At 43.8% G+C, this 24814-nt stretch overlaps 1 protein-coding gene across 11 annotated transcripts in view; it reads left to right on the top strand.

Moving 5' to 3' along the window:
- RBFOX2 (RNA binding fox-1 homolog 2) overlaps nt 1-24814 on the top strand; it is a 173325-nt gene that overhangs the window by 126803 nt on the left and 21708 nt on the right. For all 11 annotated transcript variants that reach the window (XM_049821576.1, XM_049821581.1, XM_049821579.1 and 8 more), the window contains 3 exons: nt 12266-12319; nt 21557-21649; nt 24403-24463. In XM_049821576.1, the coding sequence (XP_049677533.1) occupies nt 12266-12319; nt 21557-21649; nt 24403-24463 (208 nt within the window). The remainder of the gene's footprint in view (nt 1-12265; nt 12320-21556; nt 21650-24402; nt 24464-24814) is intronic.

Raw genomic sequence — 24814 nt, 5'->3', positions numbered from 1 at the left:
GAGGATATGGAAAAGATGTGGCCAGGTTCTTTCTGGTTGTGTGTAATGATGAGAGGAGAGGCAACAAACACAAGTTGGAACATGGGAAATTTAAATTAGATATCGGGTTGTTTTTTTTGTTTTGGTTTGGTTTGGGTTTTTTTTACTGCGAGGGTGGTTAAATAGTGGAACATGTTGCTGAGAGAGGTTGTGGAGCCTCCATCCTTGAAGTTATTTGACTTGACTGGACACAGCCTGGCCAACCAGGTCTCATTAGACCTGCTTTGAGTAGGTGTTGCACTAAATGACCTCTGGAGGTAGGTCCCAGCCAAAATTGTGATTCTGTTGCAAGAGGCCTGGGTTTGCTTCCGTGTTGTTCCTACATTAGATGGTCACACTCTTGACATCTGTGGGAATGTTTTCAGGGTGAAACTCTGGCAATCTGTGACTGCTGAATCTTCTCAGTTGCTTGTTCTGCTTTTGTGTTTTTTTGCTTTTTGCTGTTGCAGGGCTGTGCAGTAGGCAGTTCCGTCCGGTTTGGATAAACCGGTTGCTGAAATCACAGCCAGTTCTTGGACCACCTGCTACAATCTGTATTTAGCATGTCCTGCTCTGCGCTACTGCTACTCCCCTCTCCTGGGAGCTGCATCGCTTACATAAATTGTTCCATGTTGTTGCTGCCCCTTCCTTTGGGACCGCTGCTTGGCTTGATGACTGGCCTCTTTCACACTCGTTCACCTTGATGCTGTTTCTCCCTGTGCCCCTGGTGTGGGGGATATGGATGAGACAGAAATGACAAGAAAGTCCCTGTCATGGTGACTCTTATTTCTGCTTTCCAGATTGGGAGACCCAGGCAATTTGAATGAACTGCTGTCCTGAGAAGTGACTTGTAGAAAATGCAGCCTAACTGCTTGCATTAAGGCTTCCTATTGTTTTTTGGGCCCGTACAGTGCCACTTGTTGTACATACAAGGGGTGGGAAAATACACTCTATGAGTTGGTTTCTAGTGGCCCTCAAGTTATTTGTTGTTTGTTTATTTTTTCACTAAATATCATCTCCAGTTCCAGGACAATGATGTGATTTTAACAGGGTAAATTCCCTGTAAAACCTTTTGCTGTAGTTCACCTTGGCCCTGTGCTTGCTGAGAGGTATGCCTTCCAGAAGAGTATTCTTGTTTTGGGACACAAAAAAAAGCCATGCGCCATTTTCCCATAATAGAGATCTTTGCTACTTTGCCACAGAAATAATCAATGGTTCTTGCTCATCTCTGTTTTTCTCTCAGTGCTGCTTCTCTCAGCATGCTCAGAGCCTCAAGCAGGAGAGTGTTTCTCTGAATCCTCCTTGCTCCTATTTCTTTTTCAGGATCAGGATGCTTTCCCTTGGGTGACTCACTGAAACCAACCCTTTCTCCTACAGGGGACTCATGGTTGTCTGAGTCTTCAGCTGTGGCTAGCCTGTAACCCCCATCTCCTCCCTCTGCCTTCTGTGTGTCAGGTCACATCTCCTCAACGTCATATCTGAGAGACTCAAAATCCTTGCCTGGAGTCATTTTCCCAAGCTACTGTACAAAGAGAGGAATTGGGTAGACAGCAAAGCCGTGGAGGAAGAAATAAATGTGATGGTAGGGAGGGAGTAAAGAAGTCCCCTGAGGATGGAACAGCATGCAAGAGGTCAGCCCAGTCCTGGGGTGCAGAACACTAGCAAATGCTTTTGTCCAGACTTGAGTAGAGGTGGACTTCAGATGTGCTGTCCCATGTGTGATTAAATGGATATTACATACTGCTTTCTAAATCTTCACTGTTTGTGAGAGCTGCGGACATAAGGATTTCCAGACAAATTCAAGTTATTCGAGTTTGAAACCATCTCTCACCTGTTAATGTGTTTCTAACAGGTCCCCGAGATATCCTCAGGAATGGAACAAACATTTCCTTATGTATATGCTTCTTACAGGGAGGCAAATAAAATAGGCTGCTTAAAACAGGTAATATTTACTTGACATTTCATGATGCCAATAAAAAGACTTCCAGAAAGCTTCTAGAAGGAATAGGTCATTTTTTAATGCACACAGTTCTGCACCCACTGTGGAATAAATCAATAGTTGACCTTGTTCCAGCAGATAAAGAAGAGTTAATGGCTGACCTGAAATCCCACGGTTGCCTAGGTACCAGTGATTGTTATTTGTCTGTATTTACTTTGTGCAAACAGAATATGGCATCAGGCAGTAATGTAAGGAGCTTTAGAAAAGTCTGTTTCTTCAAGTTTAAACAATTGGCAGGATAACTGCCTGGGAAGATACCTTTAAAAGGGGAGTGTTAATGGAAGCTATAAACAATTCAACAAAATCATACTGATGGCCAAAAAGGCATGATTCCACAGCCACTGAAACTGTGTTAATAAAACAGAAAGCATTCTCCACATTAGGCAGGGAGGATGAAGAGGAGGAGGAAGTAAACAGCAGTGAATGTAATTGCAAACTTGAAGAAGCAGGTGAGAAAGGAAATGCTCTAATCATGGCGATATTGGTGATGTAGGTTCAGAGGAGAAGGCATCAATCTTTTACATGCAAAGAGAAAAGATCTAGGTGTAGGTACAATATAAAATTAGGAAATAGTTGTGTGTTTGGGGGGGGATGGACACACCCACAAATAACAACAAAACAAACAAAAACTAAACAGAAAAACCAACAACCCCCCCCAACTTGCAGTGTTTATGATTTAAGAGGAGGTTATTTATACCATATCTGGTTTTGTATATAGTTTATAAGAAAGGAGGATGAGACAGTGCTTGCTAATATTTAAAAACAAGCAGATCTAGATAAGGTATGTCCAAAGATAATAGCCAAAGCAAGGAGCTCTTTTATTCATTAATGTTAATTTTTAGCCAATTCTTTTAAGCTAGGGGAGTTGCAGAAGGCTGGAACGCTGCCCACCAGGATTCACTATTGAAAAAATTGAAAGAGATGCCCCAAAGAGCTACTAACTATGCATGCATACGTTGATCCAAGATAAAAACAATTTTGGAAAGTTTTAAAAAGCATTAGAATCTGAAGAAATGGTGTAATATCTCTTCAGCATGACTTTGTATAAGGTAATACACATCTTTTCAGAGAAAAACTGTCTTGTCTATTTTGACAACCTTGTACAAAGCAATACTTAAAATCGCTGAACATTGTTCAACCAATTGAGTTTGTCAAAGTGACTAATATTGATTTTTAAGAAAAAGAAGACTTATCTCAAACACAACACACATTAGGGGGATTAAAAACCTCTTTAATGGTAGGTAATAAAAAGTAGTAGTTATTGGGGGGACTTTAGTGATCAAGACTGTTTCTAGTGTCAGTTTCCCCAGGGATCTGTTTGAGTCGCAGTCCTACTCAGTATCTGTATCAACCCATGGAGACAGGACTATTAAAACCTTGCCAGTGAGGTTTGCAGTTAAAAACTTATCTGAGGAGGAGGAAAGAGAAAGATAAGGTTACTCTTAGAGAATGACTTGAAATGCCTGGTTAACTGATGATAAATCCCACAAAAACATGTTTGGTGCAGCTCAGTGCAGAGTACGGAGTATGTGGGAACCAGGCTGTGCTTGTAGGATGGAAAGCTTTCTTTGGAAAACACTGATTTGGGAGAGTACTAGAGATCATTGAAGATAGCTGCTTCAGCAAGGCAAAGGGGGGTATTAGGCTGAAGGAGGGATGTGATCTTGCTCATGTTCAAAGTTGACAAGACGGTGACTGCCTAATTTTGTTCAGTTCTGAGATCAGTTTAGGACCAAAAATATAATCTAGGACTTGGAAGATGAGTGGCTTTTTAACCGTGTAAGGTGTTGGGTACATGATTTACTCAGCTTATTAATGAGAGGTTGGGAGATGACAAGTCTGTTCTGTACAGGTGCTTATGCATGGATGATACCTACTAATAGGGGGTTTAGGTCTTGTTTGTAGTCATAATAAGATTTTCCAGTTGGAAGCTGAGAATTAACACAATTAACCTTGAAATAAAAGAAAAATTCTTAGTCATTTAGGCTAATTTAAACAATGGAACAGCTTACCAGGGAGTAGAAGAGTTGCCATCAGTGTTAAAAACAAGTTAACAACTCTTTTTAAAAATCTTATTACCCAGTTTGAGGGACATTCTTTGGCTAGTGTGTGTGTAGGGACTCTGACGTGATGGTAGTAGCCTTCTCCTTAACTGCTGGTAGGCTGTCCCCTTCCTTACTGGACTCCCATTTCCCTCGGCGTGTCTCCAGTCCTTTCAACTTTGTGCTATGATAGTGTCTGTGCTGGTACCTCATGGCTGATAGCTTCAGTCCTTCCCTCTCCGGCTTCAAGAAGCAGTTTTCCTCCCAGTATAAAATTGACCGGGTTACTCTGGTCAGTTCTGGACTTCAGAGTCTCCTGGGGAAGATGGAGGCCGGGTTGGACTGCCTGCAGGAGGAAAATCCATCTGTTCTCAAGCTGAATCATTAATTGCCTCCACTAAACCAAGCAAAATGGATCGTTTTGGTAGTTCATATGGGTGTCTGTGCACTAAATCCTTCTTATCTGTTGTGAGAGCAACAGTATGAGGAGGCAGAATTGACGTTTCTCAGAATTAACCATGGTGAAATGCTCTTTGCTCAAGAATCTTAAACTATTTTTAAAAAAGGAGATAGTATAAGATAAAAATAAGGACTGTGTTGATGACGATTGCAGGTGCAGGTGGGATAGTACACTACAGGGTGTGAATTCTCTCGGGCTCTGGCTTCAGATGGAGACATTGCCTTTTTTACAACATGCTCACTCCATTCCTACTAACTTGTAGGCTGTTAACTGCTTCTGTTGGGGAATATCATCAGCCCAGCTGATAAAGGGGTTTTGTGTGTTATCAGCTACAGCAGTAATAATGCATAGCTGTTTTACATGTTGATGAACATTCTGTCACATTTAATAACTTTCAGTTAATGAAGTTATTAATAATTTCATTTATTAAAGGTGACAGAATAGTAGCTACTTTTTTTTTTTAACATTAGATTTTTAAGGCAGGTAATGTTGTTATCCTTTTCCTTTTCTAAGCATAATTCATGTCCCTACTGCGAGGTTCTTGATGGTATATGTTTGTGGTAGACCACTGCTTTGTGTGACCTAAACAACACAGCTCGGGGAGCTCAGATATTTTTGGAAGCTCTTGTAGCCTTCAGATCTCGGCCTCTGGGGAAACATTTTGGCACTTTGCACTTCCTAAAATATCTCCGTGGATATAATTTCTCATCCAACTTCATTCTGGTGTCAAGTGCAAAACATCTCCATGAGCCTAAAGTTTGAGGCTAAACCAATAACAAGTTAAACTACAGCTCTTTCTCACCAAGAATTTGGTAGAATTTGAAGTCTGTATTTGCCAGTAAATAAATTTAAATACACAAGTAATTTATGATACATAAGTATTGGCAGTGGCAGAAAACGACTCATTAGGCGTTAAAGTGAGTAGGTAAATAATGCAACAGACCAAGAAGCTCTGACCTGCAGGTGTTGATGCAGTGAGGGCTGAAGTACAGCAGTAGGAAAGTTGCTGAAAGGGCCTCTGCTTTCTTCTGAGTGGATTGGACATCTGAAGGAGGAGGTCCTGTCTTCTGTATAGCGAGATGTATTTTAGTTTTTTCATCTCCAAATAGTACTGGCCACCGAACACGCATAACAAGGTCCTGCGCGCCAGTATTGGAGAGGAAACATTCTGACACAAGGTGGCCTCTTTGTGATAATTCTCATTTCCAGGCTCTCCCTGCGATGAGAGCGAGCTCCAGCCCTGTCACAGGGCAGGACTGGTGCGCTCTCTGCTGCTTGAGGGTCCTGCTTTTTCTGCGCGGCTGCGCTGGCGACCCTGGTACTTCTGCACAGCGGTACCTGTGCTGCCGCAGCCGTCAGCAACTATGGTACTGTCTGTCTTGCTCTGCAAGAACCGTGTGCCGACGCCAGAGGACATAGAAACTTCTGTAGTGACTGTCTGGTGGAAGGCAGCGATGGCTGGATCATGCTGTTATCTAAGATTTGTTTAGGTTTTCGTATGAGTTACTGGAAGAGTCTGCAGTGAGAGTGGTCTGAACATCGTTTGGGAAGCAGTGCTGTGCTGTAGCTGGATTTACTTGCATAAAAGGCCTGGATAAAATCAGATGGAGTTGTCTTTTACAACCCAATTTTACATGGATTCAGACTACATGTGTGAGTCCTCTCAAAGTGAGCTTTGAATGCATGCTGCTGTTGTGGGCATGGGTTCAAGTGCCTTTTCTGTGGCAGCAGGACCAGGTTGCGGTGCAGTCCCACCTCTGGGGACGGCGCAAGGCAGGGACAAGGAGCTGGAAGTGTAGACCTGGAAGCTGGCCTGCTGTTAAGACCTCTGGAGCGGTACCCTGTGGTACTGTTCGCCCCCGTTTCGCTGTTTTGTGTGAAAACCTTTTTATTGGTGAGTCAGACGATAACAAATGCCTGAGAAAGTATGTTCCTCGTCACTTTGTTTGCTGGGATGGCTGCGATCTGTAAATCCCGTTAGAAATCTGTACTTTTCGTGCAGCTTCCTTTTAAAGTCTGGTTTCTTAGAAAACATGCGTTTTATTGGGCAACAGGTCAACCATAATAAGGACTTGTTGGTGCTTGTTGACTGTCTGTTCAGTTGGTAAACTATGGTAGTGCTTCGGTTTATAAATCCTCAATGTTTCTGTCTTCCTGTCAGCAGAGCATGCTGGTGCCGCTTGGCTGAGCAGGGTTGGCCGTAGCAGGGTTGGCCCCGCTATTTTGAAGAGATGTGACCCAGCTCTAGGTGAGGAAGTTCATGCACTGATAGCCGCGTGTAGCTCTGGCAGACCCCGTGCTGCCATAACTAAGCACTGGCTGATACACGCTCGGATGGAGCCAGCTGTTCTCAGCTGGAAGGATATCCCGTGGAGCTGGGAGTTGGGGTAAGGACTTTCTCTGCAGCATGGACCTGTCCTCCATATGAAATGCTCTTGCTTATGCACCAAAAGCCTGAGGACCTGAAATGGTTTCTTGTATAGAAGGTTGGTTTTCTGGCTATTTTGAATTTTCACCATCTTTGAGAATGGACTGTTTGGCACCTTCGAGGTTTAGTTAGTTCGCTGCACTCATTTCCGAGTGTATTTTGTGGGGCCGGTGCAAAGCTGCTTGAGCATAGAGTTCTCTTGTAGGGCTGCCAGGTTGTTGAATGGTGGCTCGCGTTACCTTTTGTTGTTCCGTGATTTCTAGAGAATTCGCCTGGTACTCCCTGGTTTTTGCATCTTTAGGGTTAAATTATTTGTCTGGCATGTTTTGGAGCTGATTTTGAAAGCTCTAGACAGGGAGAGGAGGCAGGGCCAGCTGGAATGGAGCATACAGGAGGGGCCCTACCAAACTGTCAGTGCCTTGGAAGGCAAATGCTCTCTGGTGCCAGATCTCTCAAATTTATTATATCTAATGTAGTTATGGCCTCTGCTGGAAAAATCTGCTGCCTTCATGTCATCTGTGTGGAAAGAAACACACAGCATGCATATACCCTTCCTTGCACAATGCCCTTGCATCTATGATAAGGTACATCATGTTCAAGCAAGAAAATTGGTCTCTGGTCATAGCTGATGTCTGTTAATAACTTTATGCCTCTTAAAACTGTTATTTCCAACAGCCCCTGCTACCGTTGTAGAGGAGATGATTCTCATTTACCTGCTTTACAGAAAAATAACTAAAAGCTGGTACAAGGTCAGTCCAGGGAACGGAGGACTAAGATAGAACAGGATGCTGTAGCTCCTGTGCCACAGCATGACTGGAAGCGTGTGTGTTTGTCTATCTATCCGTCATACGACGTGTGCATGAGCAGTTCGTGGAGGAGGCTTCTTCCACGACCTGACGTGTGTTGGGGGATGCTGGCTTCTTGGTCACATAGCAAGCTTCTTAAGTCATGGTGGGAAGCATGTGGAAAAGGACTTGGGGGTATTAGTGGACGAAAAACTCAATATGAGCCAGCAATGTGCGCTCGCAGCCCGGAAAGCCAGTCGCATCCTGGGCTGCCTGAAAAGAAGTAAGGCTAGCAGGTTGAGGGAGGTGGTTTTGCCATTCTGCTCTCATGAGCCCCCACCTGCAGTACTGCGTTCAGTGCTGGGGCCCCCAACATAAGAAGGACATGGAGCTGTTGGAGCGAGCCCAGAGGAGGGCCACCAAGATGATCAGAGGGCTGGAGCACCTCTCCTATGAGGACAGGCTGAGAGAGTTGGGGTTGTTCAGCCTGGAGAAGAGAAGGCTCCAGGGAGACCCTGTGGCAGCCTTCCAGTACCTAAATGGGGCCTACAAGAAAGATGTGGAGGGAGTCTTTATCAGGGAATGTAAAGATAGGATGATGGATAACGGTTTTAAACTGAAAGAGGATAGATTTAGATTAGATATTAGGAAGAAATTGTTTGCTGTGAGGGTGGTGAGGCACTGGAGCAGGTTGCCCAGAGGAGCTGTGGCTGCCCCATCCCTGGCAGTGTTCAGGGCCAGGTTGGATGGGGCTTTGAGCAGCCTGGTCTAGGGGAAGGTGTCCCTGGAACACCCAAACAAGATGATCTTTAAGGTCCCTTCCAACCCAAACCATTCTGTGGTTTGAGATGTGTAGTCCTGCAATGCTTTCTTCAGAGGTGGTGAACTCTGCTGAGGAGTTTTTTCCCCTGCTGCTGTGCAGGGTTGTAAGTAGACATTCTTGGTAATCGTTGAGTGAAGAAATCCTGTGAGAACAGTGATTCATGTCTTCAAGGTTAGAGACTAGAGGGTTAGTCTTCATGGATGACCTAAGCATGGATCTCGTTTGATTTGGCCAGACCCTCTGTCTGCTGGAAAATACAAACATGCCTGTATACATGATTTTAAAAAATTACTATGGATCCATGTCCATTTGGCGTTGACCCTTTTATTTAGACAGCCTAGCATTTTCCATACAAAAATTGTGACCTTTCGCTAAGGAGCTCTTAAAACTTCCATTGTTTGCAGTAGGCTGTTGACATTTGGTAGGGGAAGCACCATCAGAGAACAAAGTGCCTTTTCATGTTCCACTAAATTAGATTCAGATTTGAAGGAGATGTAAACTGTTAAAATGAACTAGTTCTTTTTTTTTTTCCTGCTTTCGTTCTTCAGGAAACTTCTGGCACGCTACCAAAAAAAAAAGTGCCTCCAGTGCTGGACCTGCTGTAACGGTCGCAGCAGTGAGGACAAGAGCCGCGGTGTTAGGAGCTGTCGGAGCAGCTGTGGTAACGGTTGCGGCAGGGTCTTGAAGAGCCCAGCGCACGTTCTCCTGCCTCGCGGCCATGCTGCTTTCTTCCAGGGAATTTCACGGAGCAGGAAACTCTTGCCCAGCAAACCTCGGTTCAGCAGTCAGCCCCTGTTGTCTCTGTTCCTTCTCTCCCAAGCAGGTCCTTCCCTCCTGCCTCTTCATACACCCACAGTTCCTAGGTAGAAAAGAGATGGGGCGGTTTGCACGGGTGGATGTAGCCCATTGCAGTAGACGTCAAGCGTGCCCTCGCTGCAACCGCAGGATTTGGTGATCTTAATTCTGTCATCTAGAAAACCACGTACCTCCATCATCTACGGGGCAGGGAGGCGGCCCTGCCACCTCTCACGGAGCTAGGTCAGACCGCTCGTGCTCAGCGTTACCGCCAGCTTTTTGTCAACCACGAGAAATTAAACGCACGAGACAGGATTTCCTATTGGTGTGGAAAGCCTGCGCGGTGAGCTCAGCCGCGCGGGGCTGGCAGGCGGTGCTGGCAGTCGTACCCGAGGATCCAGGGCCAGCTGGGTGTGGAGAAAGGGGAAGATGGCACGGCAGAATTGTGCACCAGAAGCTGCACAGTTTGTTCTCTTTCAAGACCATTCTAATGAGGTAGAAAACGGTGATTTTTTTTGATGGCTTTGAAGATTTGAAAATAATTTTGGCATTTGCGTTTATCGAGAGCCCGGCTGTTTCAGCGTGTGTCGCGAGGCTAGGCAGCTGAGCTGATCCGGCAGGGACAGATCCTGCTCTCGGGCAGGGTGTTCTGCTCTCTGCTCCCTTTTGCTTCTCAGAGCCCTAATGCTCGCCTGACCCTTTGAAGCACTTCAGATCAGTAAACGGTCAAAACCCTTGTATTTATTCCTTTTGTTGGGAATTTTTTTGCAGGATCGGTGAGCTGTATCAGTTTATCTACAGGTGAGAATGAAAACTGGGGCCAGCTTTAGGAAGCTGGGCAGACCAGACAAGGAAGGACAAGGGAGCAGGGACAGCCCTTCAGCAGCCACGAGCTGTTAAATTGGTTCAGCCCCTGTCGTGTAATGACACTGAAATAGCCTACCAAGAAAGCAAACATGACTGATTTCTTTCATGGCAGTGCCCAAGCCATATGCAACAAAGACAACAAAAAGCAATCAACGGCTAATCTCCTTTATAGACAAGCCCACACCAAGCGTGGGATAGAAATAGAAAATGCATTTTAGCTGTGATTGGCACAGCAGTGGTCAAAAGAGGATCCAGCATGGATCAAGCCTAAGCTGTCGAGATGTTGAGGTTTCAAGGAAGATGCATGTTTACGTTAGCATTATTCAAACTTCGTGTAACGTGGGATATTGTGAATTCAATTGTTCTTGGGATGAATAGAAGATCAAGTATTGTCCTTAAACAATAGAACAGTAAAAACAACATCTGTGAACCAACATTTGTAAAAGAATACAGCTATCTCCTTTTTAAGAACGGAGAATGGAAGCAGACAGAAGCTATAGCTAAAATTGTTGGAAGCGTTTTGTTTGCTTAAAGACAGTTGTGGAATACTTGTTCGAGGGACTTAATGGCTTTTTATTGCTTTACATATTCAGAGCTTCTCCTCAGCCAGCATGGCTCGCTGTTGTAAATGTTCCATGTTTGCAAATCTGGCCACAAGTCTTTCAAGCAGGGCACCCACAAAATAAGCATGATACCCATTTGACTCCTAATAGAAATGCTAATTTAAAAAAAATGGCAAATAGTATATTAAGAGCACTGTGGCGAAGTGGAGAGTGTCCCAGTGCCCGGAGGCTGTGTTCATCATCTTTCCTAACTGTAAAACCATCCTTTCTTTTCTTGTTGACCCTTCCTTCATTTGCTACCCCCTTTCAACCTTCTGCAACCAGCGAGATCACAACCATGTTGATGGAAGCTTTTGTAAATAATGGGGCTCAGATACAGCATTGGTTTGAGTGCAGTATACGTCTCTAGAACGAAGACTGCTCCGTATGTACGCTCCTGAAAATGAGATCTTAGACCTGTCTTTCTGGAGAGCAGAGCTCCAGTTTGGAAATAAAACATCGACACTTCTAGAGGACAGAGCATTGCAGGGCTCCGTTGCAGTGGTCATGGTTTTACCTATAGGTTACTGGATTGAATCTGGCCAGTTCAATAAAAATATTTTAATATGTTCCAAGGTGAAGGTTGTGATCTATATATGGTTCCACAGAATGTGGTAAATCTCCTTCCTAGGTTGTAGCTCTCGTTTCCCACTTTTTTTCTGTGCCAAGTAGGGAGCTCTTCGGAGGCAGTTGTTGAAACAGTGCAGGGTGGTGGGGCCCTGCTCTCCTCGGGGGCTCCAGGCAGAGGTCAGACTTCTATCGTATGCGATAAACTTGCCTAGGTTATCGACAGTCTCCTGTACATCACAGGTTGAAGTGGAATGATCTTTTTCTGAAAAACAAGCTGTTGGGAGTTGGCCGTTTTCACGGTTTCTGAATCTGCCACCAATTCTTTTGAAGGCTTGGAGCTTTGGAAAGTAAAGGGAGGGGGAGGGAAGGAGATTCAGAGTTTGGAATCCCTGAGGTTGGAAGTCTTATGTGACTATTCCCTCCAGAGAAACAACATCGCTGTTAAGTTTCTCTTTGTGATAGCCACTTCAGGAGGAAGATGAAATGCTGAATTACATTTGAGAAATGTTGTTAGATGTCTGAGATGAAATCATATAGCCATGTCTTAGATGAAATAGTAGAATGAGGGAGAAAAGAATTGTTTAGATTAAAAGGGGGGAAAGAAAAGCTGCTTCAAATCCCTAAAACTCTTCTGGAGATTGTTTTTCTTCCTTTAGACTTTTGTGAGAAAATCTGGGGTCTGTGACCAAGAGGACCCACATGTCCTAACCCAAGAGAACTGGGTCACGTCACTGGGATTTTATGCCTTTGTCTGTATGCTAGAAATGGAAATATTCTCAACTCCCTTCTTGCACTAAGCCAGCCCCCAAAAGGTAGGAAAAATGGATTGCCAAAAATAAATCTTTTTTTTTTTTTTTCCCTCTTGTCTCTCTGCAGCAATTCGGCAAAATCCTTGATGTAGAGATAATCTTTAATGAGCGTGGCTCGAAGGTAAGTCCTGTTTCTGTACCCGCTTCTCTTGTTTTGATTGCAGAGTAAAAGGCAGTTCATTGCCTAGAGAATATACGCTGTAGAGATCAGCAGGAATTAGTGTGATGGGGGAAGGGAAAAGCTATTTTGGGGACTGTCTCCTGTTCCCTCTGACTCCAGACTCTGAGCATGGTCATTTCTGGGCAGCATGTACAAATGCTCCTAGACACTCCTGTCTGTAACGTGGGATCAGGTTTCCCAGCCTTTTGAACAAACAGGGAGTCAGTCCCTTGAGCCTTCATGCCAACCCGTTCCCATTGCACTAGTGCCCTGTGGGGAAGGCAGAATAAGGTAAAACAGCTTTGTGTGATGGGAGACTGGAAGAACAAAGCCTAGCCCCCCCCACCCCCCCAACAGGTTACATTAAAATATTTCTATAGAAGACCTGTCATATCTCATATGTGAAAGGATTTTATCTACCCTGTTTTGCAGACTTACTCAGCACTTCTGAGATACTGACTTTTCATGTTTGAGATATTTGATGCTTAATACAAGCATCCTCACTCCACTTGCCCTGCCCCACGTGGTCTTCTCCCCACTGAATTTGCATTCACAGCCCTATATATTAAGAGGGAGGTTTTATTGAGGGTTAAAAGATAATTTATTTCTCTGGAGGTGAGATTTCAAATGTTGCTCAGGTCAGCTGCAGAGAGATTCAGTGATCTTTGTCCTAATTGGCAATTGGTTCTCATCACGTAACCAGTATCACCACAATGACAAATTGATGTGATTCTCTCTCTGCCCAGGAGGTTCAGCACTGGAATAGCAGGGAGTTTTGCAGGTCAGGAGCGAGGTGCATTGCCAAAGCTCTATGGGGGTAGCTTGCACAGTGCATGTCTATACTCTGCTTGACTTAATCAATGCTAAGATTCCCATTTTCAATTAAAACAAAGTTTCCCTCCTCCCCCCACACACGTGTGTGCACATGTGTGCATGCACACAAGAGATTTTGAAGTTGCAATTCAGCTAAGCTAAGCTAAGTTTAGAGTCTATGCCTTTCGCTTGGATTTGAGGTTCACAGTCTTAAGATGGCCTCTTTGCTTCAACATATATTCTGGGGTATGTTCATGTTCAGAGCCCTCTGCAAATTTCCGCCCACGTTGCTCAAGATGCATTCTGAAATTCTTCAGTCTCTGTATTAGCTGGAAACCAGAAAGCGGTTGATCTGTACACAAACGAAATGAGTGTTAGCCCTTTCCCCATCCTTTGTTTGTGCTTAATACCATGGTTTTTGTTTTGGTTTTGTTTTGTTTTGTTTTTTTTTAATAAGACAGTCTCAACAAGTAAATGTCTATATGGCTTAGTTAGAGAGCTTTATTTCCCTGTGTGGATAAAAATCTATATGCTTTACCAAAACAATCAGCTATGCTGAGTTTGTAAATATTTATTCTGCTCTCTGCTGTTCTTCTGATATTTATAGGCCAGAGCTATCTGTGAATTAGTCTTGATTTTAGTAATTTCTATTTGGCTTTGGGAATAGCCTCTGGCCTCTACCAAATCCCTACTTGTTTGGATGTAATTGCAAAAGAAAGAACAAAAATAACTGGCCCGGCAAAGTGGTGAGCTCTATCCTTCATCCCCCACTGCCTGTGCTTTCCAGAACAGTGTTTTCTTCTCCACACATGAACCTCATTCTCTCTTTTCCATCCATACAGCCCTGTATTAAGTGCCTACGGCTGCTCTTTCCCCTTCTAGGCAACACTAACGTTGGAGGATTTCTGCGAAGACTTGATTTATGACTATGAAAAGTACCTTCTTGTGCAGTTGTTAAAGCCCAAGGTTTCTGGTTTTCAGTTAAAACAAAAATTATAGCTGAAGAGCTCCTTGACAAATTTTATCCTGAGCCCTTAATAAATATATAAAAAAGGAAAGCAATCCAAAGATGTGTTCTTCAGTCCTTGACCATGCCGTTTTCTACTGCTTTTTTGTTGTCTTACAGCAAAAAGCAGTTGCAAAACTGATAGCCTGTATGAGGGATGGGGCAGAATCTGAACAGAATGAGAAAACACCCAAAGCGTAATTTTGTGGTATCTTTGCATCCTTCTCTACGCAAAATAATTCCTGTTTTAAAAAGAATGCAAGATTATTCCTGCTTAGCATGAAAATGGGAGCCCCCAGTGTTTGAGTGGGGTGTAGCTGCACGAAGCACCTGGTATTCACTTAATAATGGAAAAACAACAGTTTGGTGATCTGATGGTGAAGCAAAGGAAATGGATCTTTCTGGAGGCCACTCACTCACTCTTGGGTTCTTCCTCCACCTCAGGAAAAAAAAAAAAAAATCTGAATGCATTTTCCTGCCCTGTGGTTTCCATTCTAATCTAATGATATGAAACCTCTCTCTCTTCTTCTCCTCCTCTCTCTTGGGAATCCGAAAGCAGATGCTCCTGCTGCCTGCCTTGTGCTGTGTTCTCAATGCTCCCTTCCCTTCCCCGGGTTCCTAAGGGTTGTAGAGATTTGTGTATATGTTTTGTAACTATTTAAAAGGTACAGTGGTAAATCCCAAACTGTCCTGGGTTCGCCCCCACCCAGCGTACGATGGGGTTGAGCAGCGCTTTGTCCCTGCCGAGCCGTGGCAGGAGATCTCTGCTGGGATCGCTCCAGGGCTGGTCGGTCGGAGGGACTGGAGGAGGCATGCGGGTTGCATTCTTCCTTTTGAATCCACCTGAGATGACCAGGCAGTTTTCTTCGACAGCCTGCGGGACGTGTATCAATCTGGCCGCATCTTCAGGATCTCTGTGTATTTCGGAAGTTCGGTGACCAAAGAAAGCGCAGCGTGTGTCCGTCAGAGCCGCCTCGCACGTCGGGTTCTTGCGTTTGGCTTAGGAAATGTTATTTGTTGACTTTCTGTATCGCAGCAGAGTAGGGAGGAGGTTAATAATTAGTTTTGCTGATTCTCCTTTCAGAGCAATGCGAATTCTTGTTTCCTAACTCGATTTCTGCCCAGATTCAATCTGTTTAGTAGGGTTATATGGGCCCTGGTAGACTTCACACTGATATTGCTTTGCTACGTATGAGAAACAAGATACAAACTTTAAACATCCCTTGAATTTCATTTTGTTTTATTCTTGTTTAATAGGGTGACATCAGTCTTCCCTTGATGCGTTTAGGTTTTTTGCTTGCTTCCAGGAAACTAGCTGTTTGTTTCATTTATCCTGTTTACCGTTACATTTCTAGTTCTGACCTGTTTAAGTGCCTTTAAATAGCTTTCTGCTCATGGTTGCAGTTTACCGTGCACTTCACTGAGCAGTGAATAAAACACCTCCAGAGGAGGCTGAGAGAGAGGATTCCTGCTCCTTTTGTTAGTGGAGATGTATCCTCTAGATACGTATTTTGGCACTGTTGTGCTGAACCGAACAAGTGGACATATTTGCAGATTTAATGGAGTCTGCCTGCATAACGAGTACCCCGTGGCATTCGTAAAGCTGCGGGGGAAGAGAATCCAAGCTCTTTGCTCATCAGCTGCATACCGTGTGGCATTCCAAGATGTGCCCTCGATGACATTCAGAGACCAAGAGTGCGTAAGCACAGAGCGCAATCTTGGCTGAAGAGGGAGCTTTTTCTTTTTGTTTTTTTAGATTTTTAAACGGTAAAAGTTCATATTAGTGCAGATTGCAAGATCGTGTTTTCAGGATAGTGTAAGTTGATGTCCCTCACTGCCTTCCACTTGGGAGACCCAGATCTCCAAGTTCTCGTATAAGACTGAAGTGTCTCAAAGCGCTTCATATTTATTTCAGAAATTGGTTGTATAGTAGCTTACATCTTGTCTCACAAAGAAATTGCATCTGTTGGTGAGTGGAGTTGTGTAAGTAAACCTGTGCTAACCAAAAACTTGTGCAGAAACCTGTGTGGAAACACTTAGGGGGTTTTTGTGTTTGCAGTTACCTATTTATGTTTTGGTAACTGTGCCTAGAAGACTGTAGGTTTGCATTTATTTCTTCTTTGAATGGATTAGGTGCTTTGAGTTGAGCCACTCTTGTTCTGGAGTTAGTTTCCACTTGTTGAAATAGATACAACCTCTTGTTACATAGAAGAAATTAGAGGTCTTGTTTTCATTTGAATTCCGTTTTTATAATTTTTGTTCAGATGTCATCAGTTGAGCCAGAAATACAAATAGTGTTATTAACACAAAGAGGCTTCATAACAAACTAAGTACCAGCATCAGCGTCGCTTTCTCAGGTCACCACATCCCTTTGTAGTGCCAATGGCGTGAAGGAGACGCGACCTGCGTCCCTTTATCCTCGTTCAGTGAAGTACGATTTTATGCCTTCAACTCTGCGATACTAAACTAGTGAGTTAAATTAGTCCCTATACTGAACTGGTTTGTTTAGACTCGATTAATTAAGGCTGAAGTTGATGGCTTGATAGTATAAGCTGATGTACCGCTCCTGTGGGAGCGCCTTCCCAGCGGTGCTCGTTTCACTGTGTAGGGAGTTGAATCCAGGGTGCTAAATTAGCGAAAAATGTGATGCAGCATGGAGACAGAGAGAGGAATGAGCTTGTCTTCTGCCAGCTTAGCTAGTTGAACTCGCAGACGACACGGTGAGACCATGATCGATCGAGGGAGGAGGAGGAGAAGGAGGAGGAGGAGCACCCACCTGGGGACAACGCGGGGCCGTGAAGCCCCTGACCCGACTTGCCCGGAGCGGCTCGGAAGCCCGACGATGCCGGCCGGGCTCCCCCGCTTCGCTCCTCCGTTTTGCAGGAGGGATCGGCGGTGGAGCAACACGACGAGTTGAACTGGGAGGAATGATCCAGCTTCAAAATAGCCCTGCAGGTGTTTTTTGAAGATGCGTTTATGGTTTGGGGTTTTTTTAGCCAGATCAATTCCCGCATCTGATTCCCCGGGTTGCACGGGGACGGGCGCTTTACGCCCCTGCGCCCTAATGCGCTCCGAGCGCGGCACGGAGGAGCTGGAAGAGCTGCTGAAACGGTGGCAGCTTGGTTGACGCCGATTCCCTCACCACTTTAAAGCGTGCGTTTGCGTGTGTAGCTTCAGTAACGTGTTCCTGAACTCCGTGCTGTGTTGCTGTCGGAGCATTCAGCCCTGCTCATCTCAGGTGGATTATAGCTGAAACCCTCCTACTCTCTCCGGATGCCTTGGAAACAGCCTAAACTGTTGTCTCCTTGGCCATTTTTTCAGGCTTCTAAAAGTTTGTTTATTATGGGAATTGGGGGGGGGGGGGGTGGGGTGGAAAAGAAAAAAACTTGGTTAAAACCAAGCCCAGCAGCAGCTTGACAGCAAGGCCGGTTGGCTGCGTGCTCCAGTGGTACAAGGCAAAGACGCTGCTGCTGGGGTGGCTGGTCTAAACTCCGTGACAAATGAAGGGTTAACAATGCATGGATTTCAGGGGGCTCTGTTTAGTTTCCTTTGGTTTTATTTTCTTTTTTTTTTTATTTTTTTATTTTACTTTATTTTTTTTGTTGTTGTTTTTTGTTTAATTTCTGTGTTCTGGCCACACCCAGGAGAACCGTCTGCTTTTGATTTCTCCCTTTACGGTTACATGGTAAATTTTCTTTCTCATTCTTCAGAGATGGAAACATTCAAATACTATATATATACATTTATTATTTTTTTTCACTGCTCATCATGTTGCTTGTTATTTATTGCAGAGTCTGAGGCCAGACTAAAAGGGTGGCAGTTACTCGGTCTCTTCAGGCCCTTTGAATAAACCTTTGGGTGAAAAGGGGGATAGTCTGGCACTGCGAATTACACCAGTCCTGAAAATGTTTGCTGGGGTTATTTAGCATTTTCTGGGTACACTGAGGCTTAAACTTATTTTCTGCTTGGGAGAAGTTCCTGGCAGTTGCTGGTGGAGAGGAATTGTTGAAAATTTCAGCCTTGTTACCATAACAGCATTATTAAACTCAAGCTATTTGTGTAATCTAAATATTGGAAACCTTAAGCCTTTTTTTTTTTTTTTACCCAGGATTGTATCTTCCCTTCCTCTGGCTCCATACCTACTACTATGGAGCAAACCAGTACCTGCTATAAAGCTAAGCTAGTAAATATTGGACATCTGCCACCTCTTTTTTTCTTTCTTTCTTTTTTTTTTTTTTTTTTCAAGGGCAAGACAACCTTGGGAGTCAAAACTGAGAATTGTTTGTTGTATATGTATTTAGGTACAGATTAATCCCTATTCTTTACAGGTCATCTGTGAGAAGGAATTAAAATTACATGTATGTGCTTTTTTTTCTCTCCCACATCAAAAATATGTATATATATAATTGCTAGGTTTTAAACTTAGAAATAACAAAAATGACAAGCGTGGCTCACCTAATTTTCTTCATGAAAATTTGAATGTCTAAAAGATGAATTAAGACGACAAGCCAAGGGGGCACAAATACTGACTCTGCCATAGTCAACTTTGTAAAGCATTAATTCAGCATTGACATTAAATGGTTCTCAACAAAGAGAGTTGCATGAGCTAAGGATTGATCTGTCAATAAAACAAAAATTGTGGTTAATTAGTGATGTTGTTCAGAATCAGATTAATTCTGGTTTAATTCACATTAATTATTTTCATACAGTCTGCACGTGGATTGTACCCTACCTTGAGTTAACTTACTACAAATATTGAAAATTCCTGTTTAGTTTAAAGATATTTAATGATAATGTGGTTTTTAAAATCCCGTACAGACTTCACTAATTGCGAACAAATGTGAATTAAAATAGTCTTGGTTTGGTTCTAGCCTGCACAGATTAATGTCTAAAAAATTACCTTCCCTCTGCTCTCCAGCTTTCAGTTCACATCATCACCGAAGACATAAATTTCATTCGGTCTCCACAGGCTTGTCTAGAACAAACAGAAATTTTAATGTAAAAAGAGAAGAGGGAAATAGAGATTCCTCTTGCAGTCTTTACCTCTCCTCCTCCCCCAGCCTTTTAAAGATGCTTTTCCCCCGTTATATAGAACCAGAGGGAAAGGTGGTGTTCTATTTCTCAGTCTTGCCTTTCTCTGTAGGGGTTCTTTGAAGCAGACACGATACCCTACCCCTTCATCATCAGCTTTGCTATTACACCCCCCGCACTCCCCCCACTTCCCCGCATCATATTTGAGTTACATGCGGTTGGGCTGTTTTATTAGCCCCTATCCTTGTAGCTCCAATTTTAATTCATTTAAACAGAAAACTTTTATGCTGTTCTGAAAAAGGCATCAGTCAGTTATTTATATAGCTTTTTATTTATAGCTGGAGAAATTAAATTATCTGAAGCTTTAGATTATTGGGTTGGAGCCCAAAGGAACGCTCTCGCTGATCTCAACATTGCAGTACTTGGCTAAATTCTTTTTATTATTGCTGTTCAGGGGAAAAAAAAAAAGAAAAAAAACCACCAAAAAAACCTAAAAAACCCACCCCCAAAACCAGACCAACCTGCATTTTACAAATGTCTAAGTTTTGTGCTGGAAACCTAGCTGTGGATGATAAAGGCCAGCATGTGCAAACGGCTTGGGCTTTTTAAGATTAGTATTGTAAAGACCTTTAAAAAGCACTTGAAGAATGATGGCTTGCTTGTGTCTTGTTGCTGACAGTGCTTGGAAATCAAGATGCTATTTTTTTTTTTGGGTCCAGTCCATACGTATCGACCCCGAGCTGCACGGAGGGAGCGGCGAGGTAGCATGCCATTTCCCTGACAAGGCATAGCAGTAGATCACTCGCATCGCCTTGCTCTCCAGTGAATATCGGGAGTTTCCATTGCATCAAATGCAAGCTTTGTTCTTCCTGCTCCTGAGGGTATTGAGCCAGCAGAGATTGCTCTGTGTACATTAAGCCGGTATTTGATTTATACCGATCCACAGGAGCCAGTTACTCCTGTTCTTAAGGTACCCTAAGAGCAGAATGCAATGAAGTGTTTTGTTTGGCCCCGCTCTCTGTCATGGCATGAAGAATATCTCATCACAGTTGTCTGTAGTAAGATACCATTTGTTACTAGTTAAAATCCTAATTCACTTAGTCACGTTGGCTCTTTTTGAATGTCAGCGCGCTCATCTCCGTGGAAGAAGCATGATCTCTTCCCTGCCCTGTTACGCAACTGCATGAGTTGGCAGCAGCACGAGCATGTAGGACAGGCGGGTCGCGTGCGCCTTCGTGATGCGGTAAACCTAAATTCGTCTAACTACAGGGCCGTTTTAGTAGTCCTCGAGCCTTTGTGGTTGCTCCGAGCAGGGCACGTCAGTTTTTCCTCAAACTTGGTGGTCTAACCGGGCGGAGATTTGTTGCTCTCCACGGCGCAGAGGTTGCCATCTCAGAACAAAGCCAAGTAAGACGGGAGGCAGGGCGGGAGGGACGTAGCAGCGGCTCAGCGGCGTCAGGCAAATCCTACCTTTCCCGATGAATCGCTATTTCAAGTCCAACACAGTCAAGTCCAACACAGAACTCGTAGATAGGAAAATTTTGAAACCGGAGTACGGGATACTCGAAATCTTCACGTTAAGTACTCTTTATTTGGTGGTGCCACCTAGAAGCCCTGTGTACTTTCAGGGCCCCGTGCGTTATTAGGGAAGTTACAGGCGTAGGAGTAGACATGAGCTGTGCCCCGAAGAGCTTACAAGGGATGCTTTACAAACAGCCCTTCCTCTCAACAGTTTTCTAAGGTAGGTAATTATTATTGTCTCCATTTTACAGGTGGGAAAAGCAAGGTTCAGTGTTTGATTTGCCCAAAGCTTCGCAGAATTCCTGGTGCCAGGCGTGAACTCAGATCGCTGCTTGCTCTCATAGCAGTTTCTCAAGAGAACGAAGTGCTGCTCAGTGTCGATGTCCTGTACTGTGTCTGGGGTGGGCGGGGGGGTCCTGCAAAGCATGCGTGTTAATTAGCAGAGGGGAGAGAAGCCCCGCTTAGGCTCGACCAGCTTGCCTATGTCGGAGCAGGGTTTAGTGTTTTTAAACAAACCAACCAAAAAAAAATTGTCTCGAGTAACTTTGTACTTCTTTTTTGGTCTGGCCTCAATTGCTTTTATGTTTTCTTTTTTTTTTTTAATTACTCTTATTATTCTTATTATGATTACAGTTCCTTTATTTTATGGAATTTAATTTCTTTCATTTATGAAACATGCATGAACAACAATGTGACTCTAGGAGGTTATTGCTGAGTTGTGCTGATGTCGATTTCATACTGTGATATTTTTTCTCTATTTACCTAGAGATCAGTATTTCAATATATAACGATGTGCATGTTTTCCCCCCTTCTCCCGCTGCATGCAGGGATTCGGGTTCGTAACTTTCGAGAATAGTGCTGATGCAGACAGGGCCAGGGAGAAATTACACGGCACCGTGGTAGAGGGCCGTAAAATCGAGGTGCATGTCTTCAGTAATTCAATTTCTTCTTTATATTTATTCTTTTGGTTTCTTTTTGTGTCTTGCCTCACTTATTTCACATTTGGATCCCAGTCTCGTGTGTGCGTGTGTGTTTGTGTCTGTGTCCTTCACCTCCCTGCACTGAAATGTATAAAAGTTTACACCCCTTACGGAATATTTTTATTGTTGTTTTGGGTATTTTTTTTCTTTTCTTTCTTCTTTTATTAAGTTTTTTTCCCACCCACTCCAAATTTTTGCCCTTCTGCTGTCTTGATTTTTTCCTTTGCTTCAGTTCGCGAGGCTCCGATTTCCTGTTACCAGGCCTGAACAAAACTAACTGAAAGAGTACTGTCCGACTTCTAACTCTTGTGTCCAAAAAAGAAAGCAGGGGGCCAGCCAGTATCCTCTCTTTCCTCCGAGGCCAGTTCTCCTCCACGCAAGTGTGAGATGATGCCCGTGGTGGGAGGGGAGGGGAGAGCCGGGGCAGAAGCCCGCAGTGGGCTGCGCTATCCACACCGCTGGCTTCTTGACCTGCCCGCAGTCAAGAGTCGGCTGGGTGAAAGCTAATCCTTAAAGTTTCTAGCTCTCACCGCAGGGGAGTGAAGGGTTAATGTTGGCTGGCCAACGTGGCCATATATTGGGCATGCCCAGTGTTGACCGGTTTGGTGTTCCACTGTGTTGAAGGCTAACTGGCGTCTTCCCTCTCTCCCTCTTTCTTTAAAAAAAAAAAAAAAAAAAAAAAGTACAAATATTAAAAGAAAAAAGCCGCCGTTTTTGAGTAAGATGTCTGCATATTTTGCTTTTTTTTTGTTTTGTTTTTTTATTTCCCTTTTCGATGGTTTAGCGTTTAGGGCCCTTCACTTGACTCACTCTTTCCATGGTAACTATACACAATGCTGGCGATGGTACGAGTTGGCGGTAAGTGAAACAAAAGCGCTAGAGAAGAAGCTTTTTTTTTCTTCTTTTTTTTTTTAATTTTTCTTAAAATTACAAAAAACCAAAATTAAATAAGAAAGAAAAAATCCATCTGCCATCTCACATTAACACTACGAAATGTGATTTGACTTGTTGTCCCCACCCACCTCCTTCCCCCTTCTCCCCCTTTTATTTTCAATGCTGTTGAGTAATGCCGCCTGGACTTTGGATGTACATATCGTTTTGTAGCAGTCTGAGCTGTTTGATTACTGACTTCATGGTGATTTCCCCTTGCACATCTTACTCAGAGTTACTGAACTCCAGTTTGGCTGGTTTTTATTAATGCACCCATTTCCCCTTCTCTCTCTCCTGCCCCTTCTTTCTGCTGCTCTCTCTTTCTGAGACCTGTTTGTAGCTGTTACTGTTTGTTTTCTCTCTTTTTCTTTCTCTCCCTCCCTCCCTCCCTGATTTATTTCTTTACTCTGTTAAATGCAGCTGTTGGTCTCTTTGCTGACTGGTGGTTTCTGATCGGTTCTGGCAATTTTTCCTTTAAGTGCTTGTGTTGCACTTTGCTGTAGCAGCTGATTTCAGGCACTCGCTCCATCTTAATGATTGTCTGTGAGACCCTATCTCCTCCCTCCTCCCCTCCCCACCCTCTGAATCAATTGTGGGGTTGTTTTTTTTTCTTTCTTTTATCTGTGTGTGTTTAACTGCATGCTCTCAGTCTCATCATTGTTGTTTCCCATTCTTTCTTTTTAAATGTGTAATGTTTCTATTGTTTGGGGGCTGAAACGAGAGTAAAATGTAGCTCCAGACTCCCCACCCTGCGTATGCTCGCCATCCGTAAGTCTTCAGGGCCTGAGGCAGCTTTTATTTTTATATCCTTTTTTTTTCTTTTTCTTCTTCTTCACCCTGGCCTCAATTCCCATTTGGCATGGGTTTTGATAAATTATTGATTTTGTATAAAGACTTCACCCTCCTTGCAAGAACTTTGAGGCTGTCTGACACGGGGCTGCAGTAACTTGGCTTCCAAACTGGTCCATCTTTTCTTTATCAGCACCATCTCTGTGGTAACACCCCACTTGCTTGAGCAATCAAACCGCTTGGAACTATGCAGAGCTCTGTAAAGAGGGTGGAGGGCACAATAAAACCAAAGACCCAGGTCTACTGCTACGTATTTCTTCTTTTTGCTCCATGAGATTTTTGACAAGGAAAAAACAATCTGGAAAAAAGATTTGAAAATGATGGGGAGGAAATCGGTGAACGTAGACCCTCCAAACGCTTGGTGGCATTCCAGAAATCTCGTCAAGTCTTGGGAGTTCCAATCTAAAGCTGATGGACTCCAGGCTACCTTTTTCTATCTAAAAATATGCCTGCCAGTCACCTGCTGGGTCCCAAGCCCATCGGTGAGCTTAAGAAACAAGTCAGCTTGTGAACCTGGTTCAGTTCTCCTGCTCTGGGCTGCAGAAATTATCGCTGCCTCTCGATCAGAACCTGGACAAAACCTCCAAAGTTTTGCCCTTTCGATCAATGAGCTGAAAATAAGCATGTGCCAAGGGGTGGCAGGGCGGTGGAGAATCTGCACTTTACTCTTGTTGGCCTTTTGTTTAATGCATAGTTTTGAAGTGCCACGTTTAGCTGTAACTTCTATAATTAAATGGCAACTGTTAAAAGTAATTTAAAGATTGCATTCTTGTAAAATTAGTTGTTTAATTTTTTTTTTGCTCAGAGAAGTATAGTGTGTGTGTGTGTGTGTGTGGTATCTGACAGTTTTCCACCGTTTTCCCTAATGTCCTATGCTTCCTTCCCTCTCCTCCCCCTCCCTTTCTTACTTTTAGGTTAACAACGCCACTGCGCGAGTGATGACCAATAAGAAGATGGTCACACCTTACGCAAATGGTAAGAGAGACTGTTTGTACTAACGATGAGCTGAAAGGTTTGAAGAAAGACAAAAGGAAAAAGTCGTGATCTCTCCCAAAAGAAACCAATAAAACCCCCACAAACCCTGATTTATAGCGTTATTCTTCAGTATAACCTTTAAGCATTTATGGAGGAGTACCATTTAACAGATGGAGAAGTGGGGACAGAGAGGAGTAGCGACATGCCCAACGTGGCCAAGCTGGGTAAAGAAACCAAAGACTGATGGCTCGCCCGTCGCTACTGCAGGCTGATGCTGTACAGTGGGATGTGCGGTACTCCTGAGCCTCATTGCCATCACGCAGATACCTAAATGCAGAAGCATAACTTAAG

This window comes from Accipiter gentilis, chromosome 18 (genome assembly GCF_929443795.1).
Source record: "Accipiter gentilis chromosome 18, bAccGen1.1, whole genome shotgun sequence".
NCBI lineage: Eukaryota > Metazoa > Chordata > Aves > Accipitriformes > Accipitridae > Astur > Astur gentilis.
Note: the sequence above shows the minus strand (reverse complement) of the source record. Positions and strands in the feature narration are given on the sequence as shown.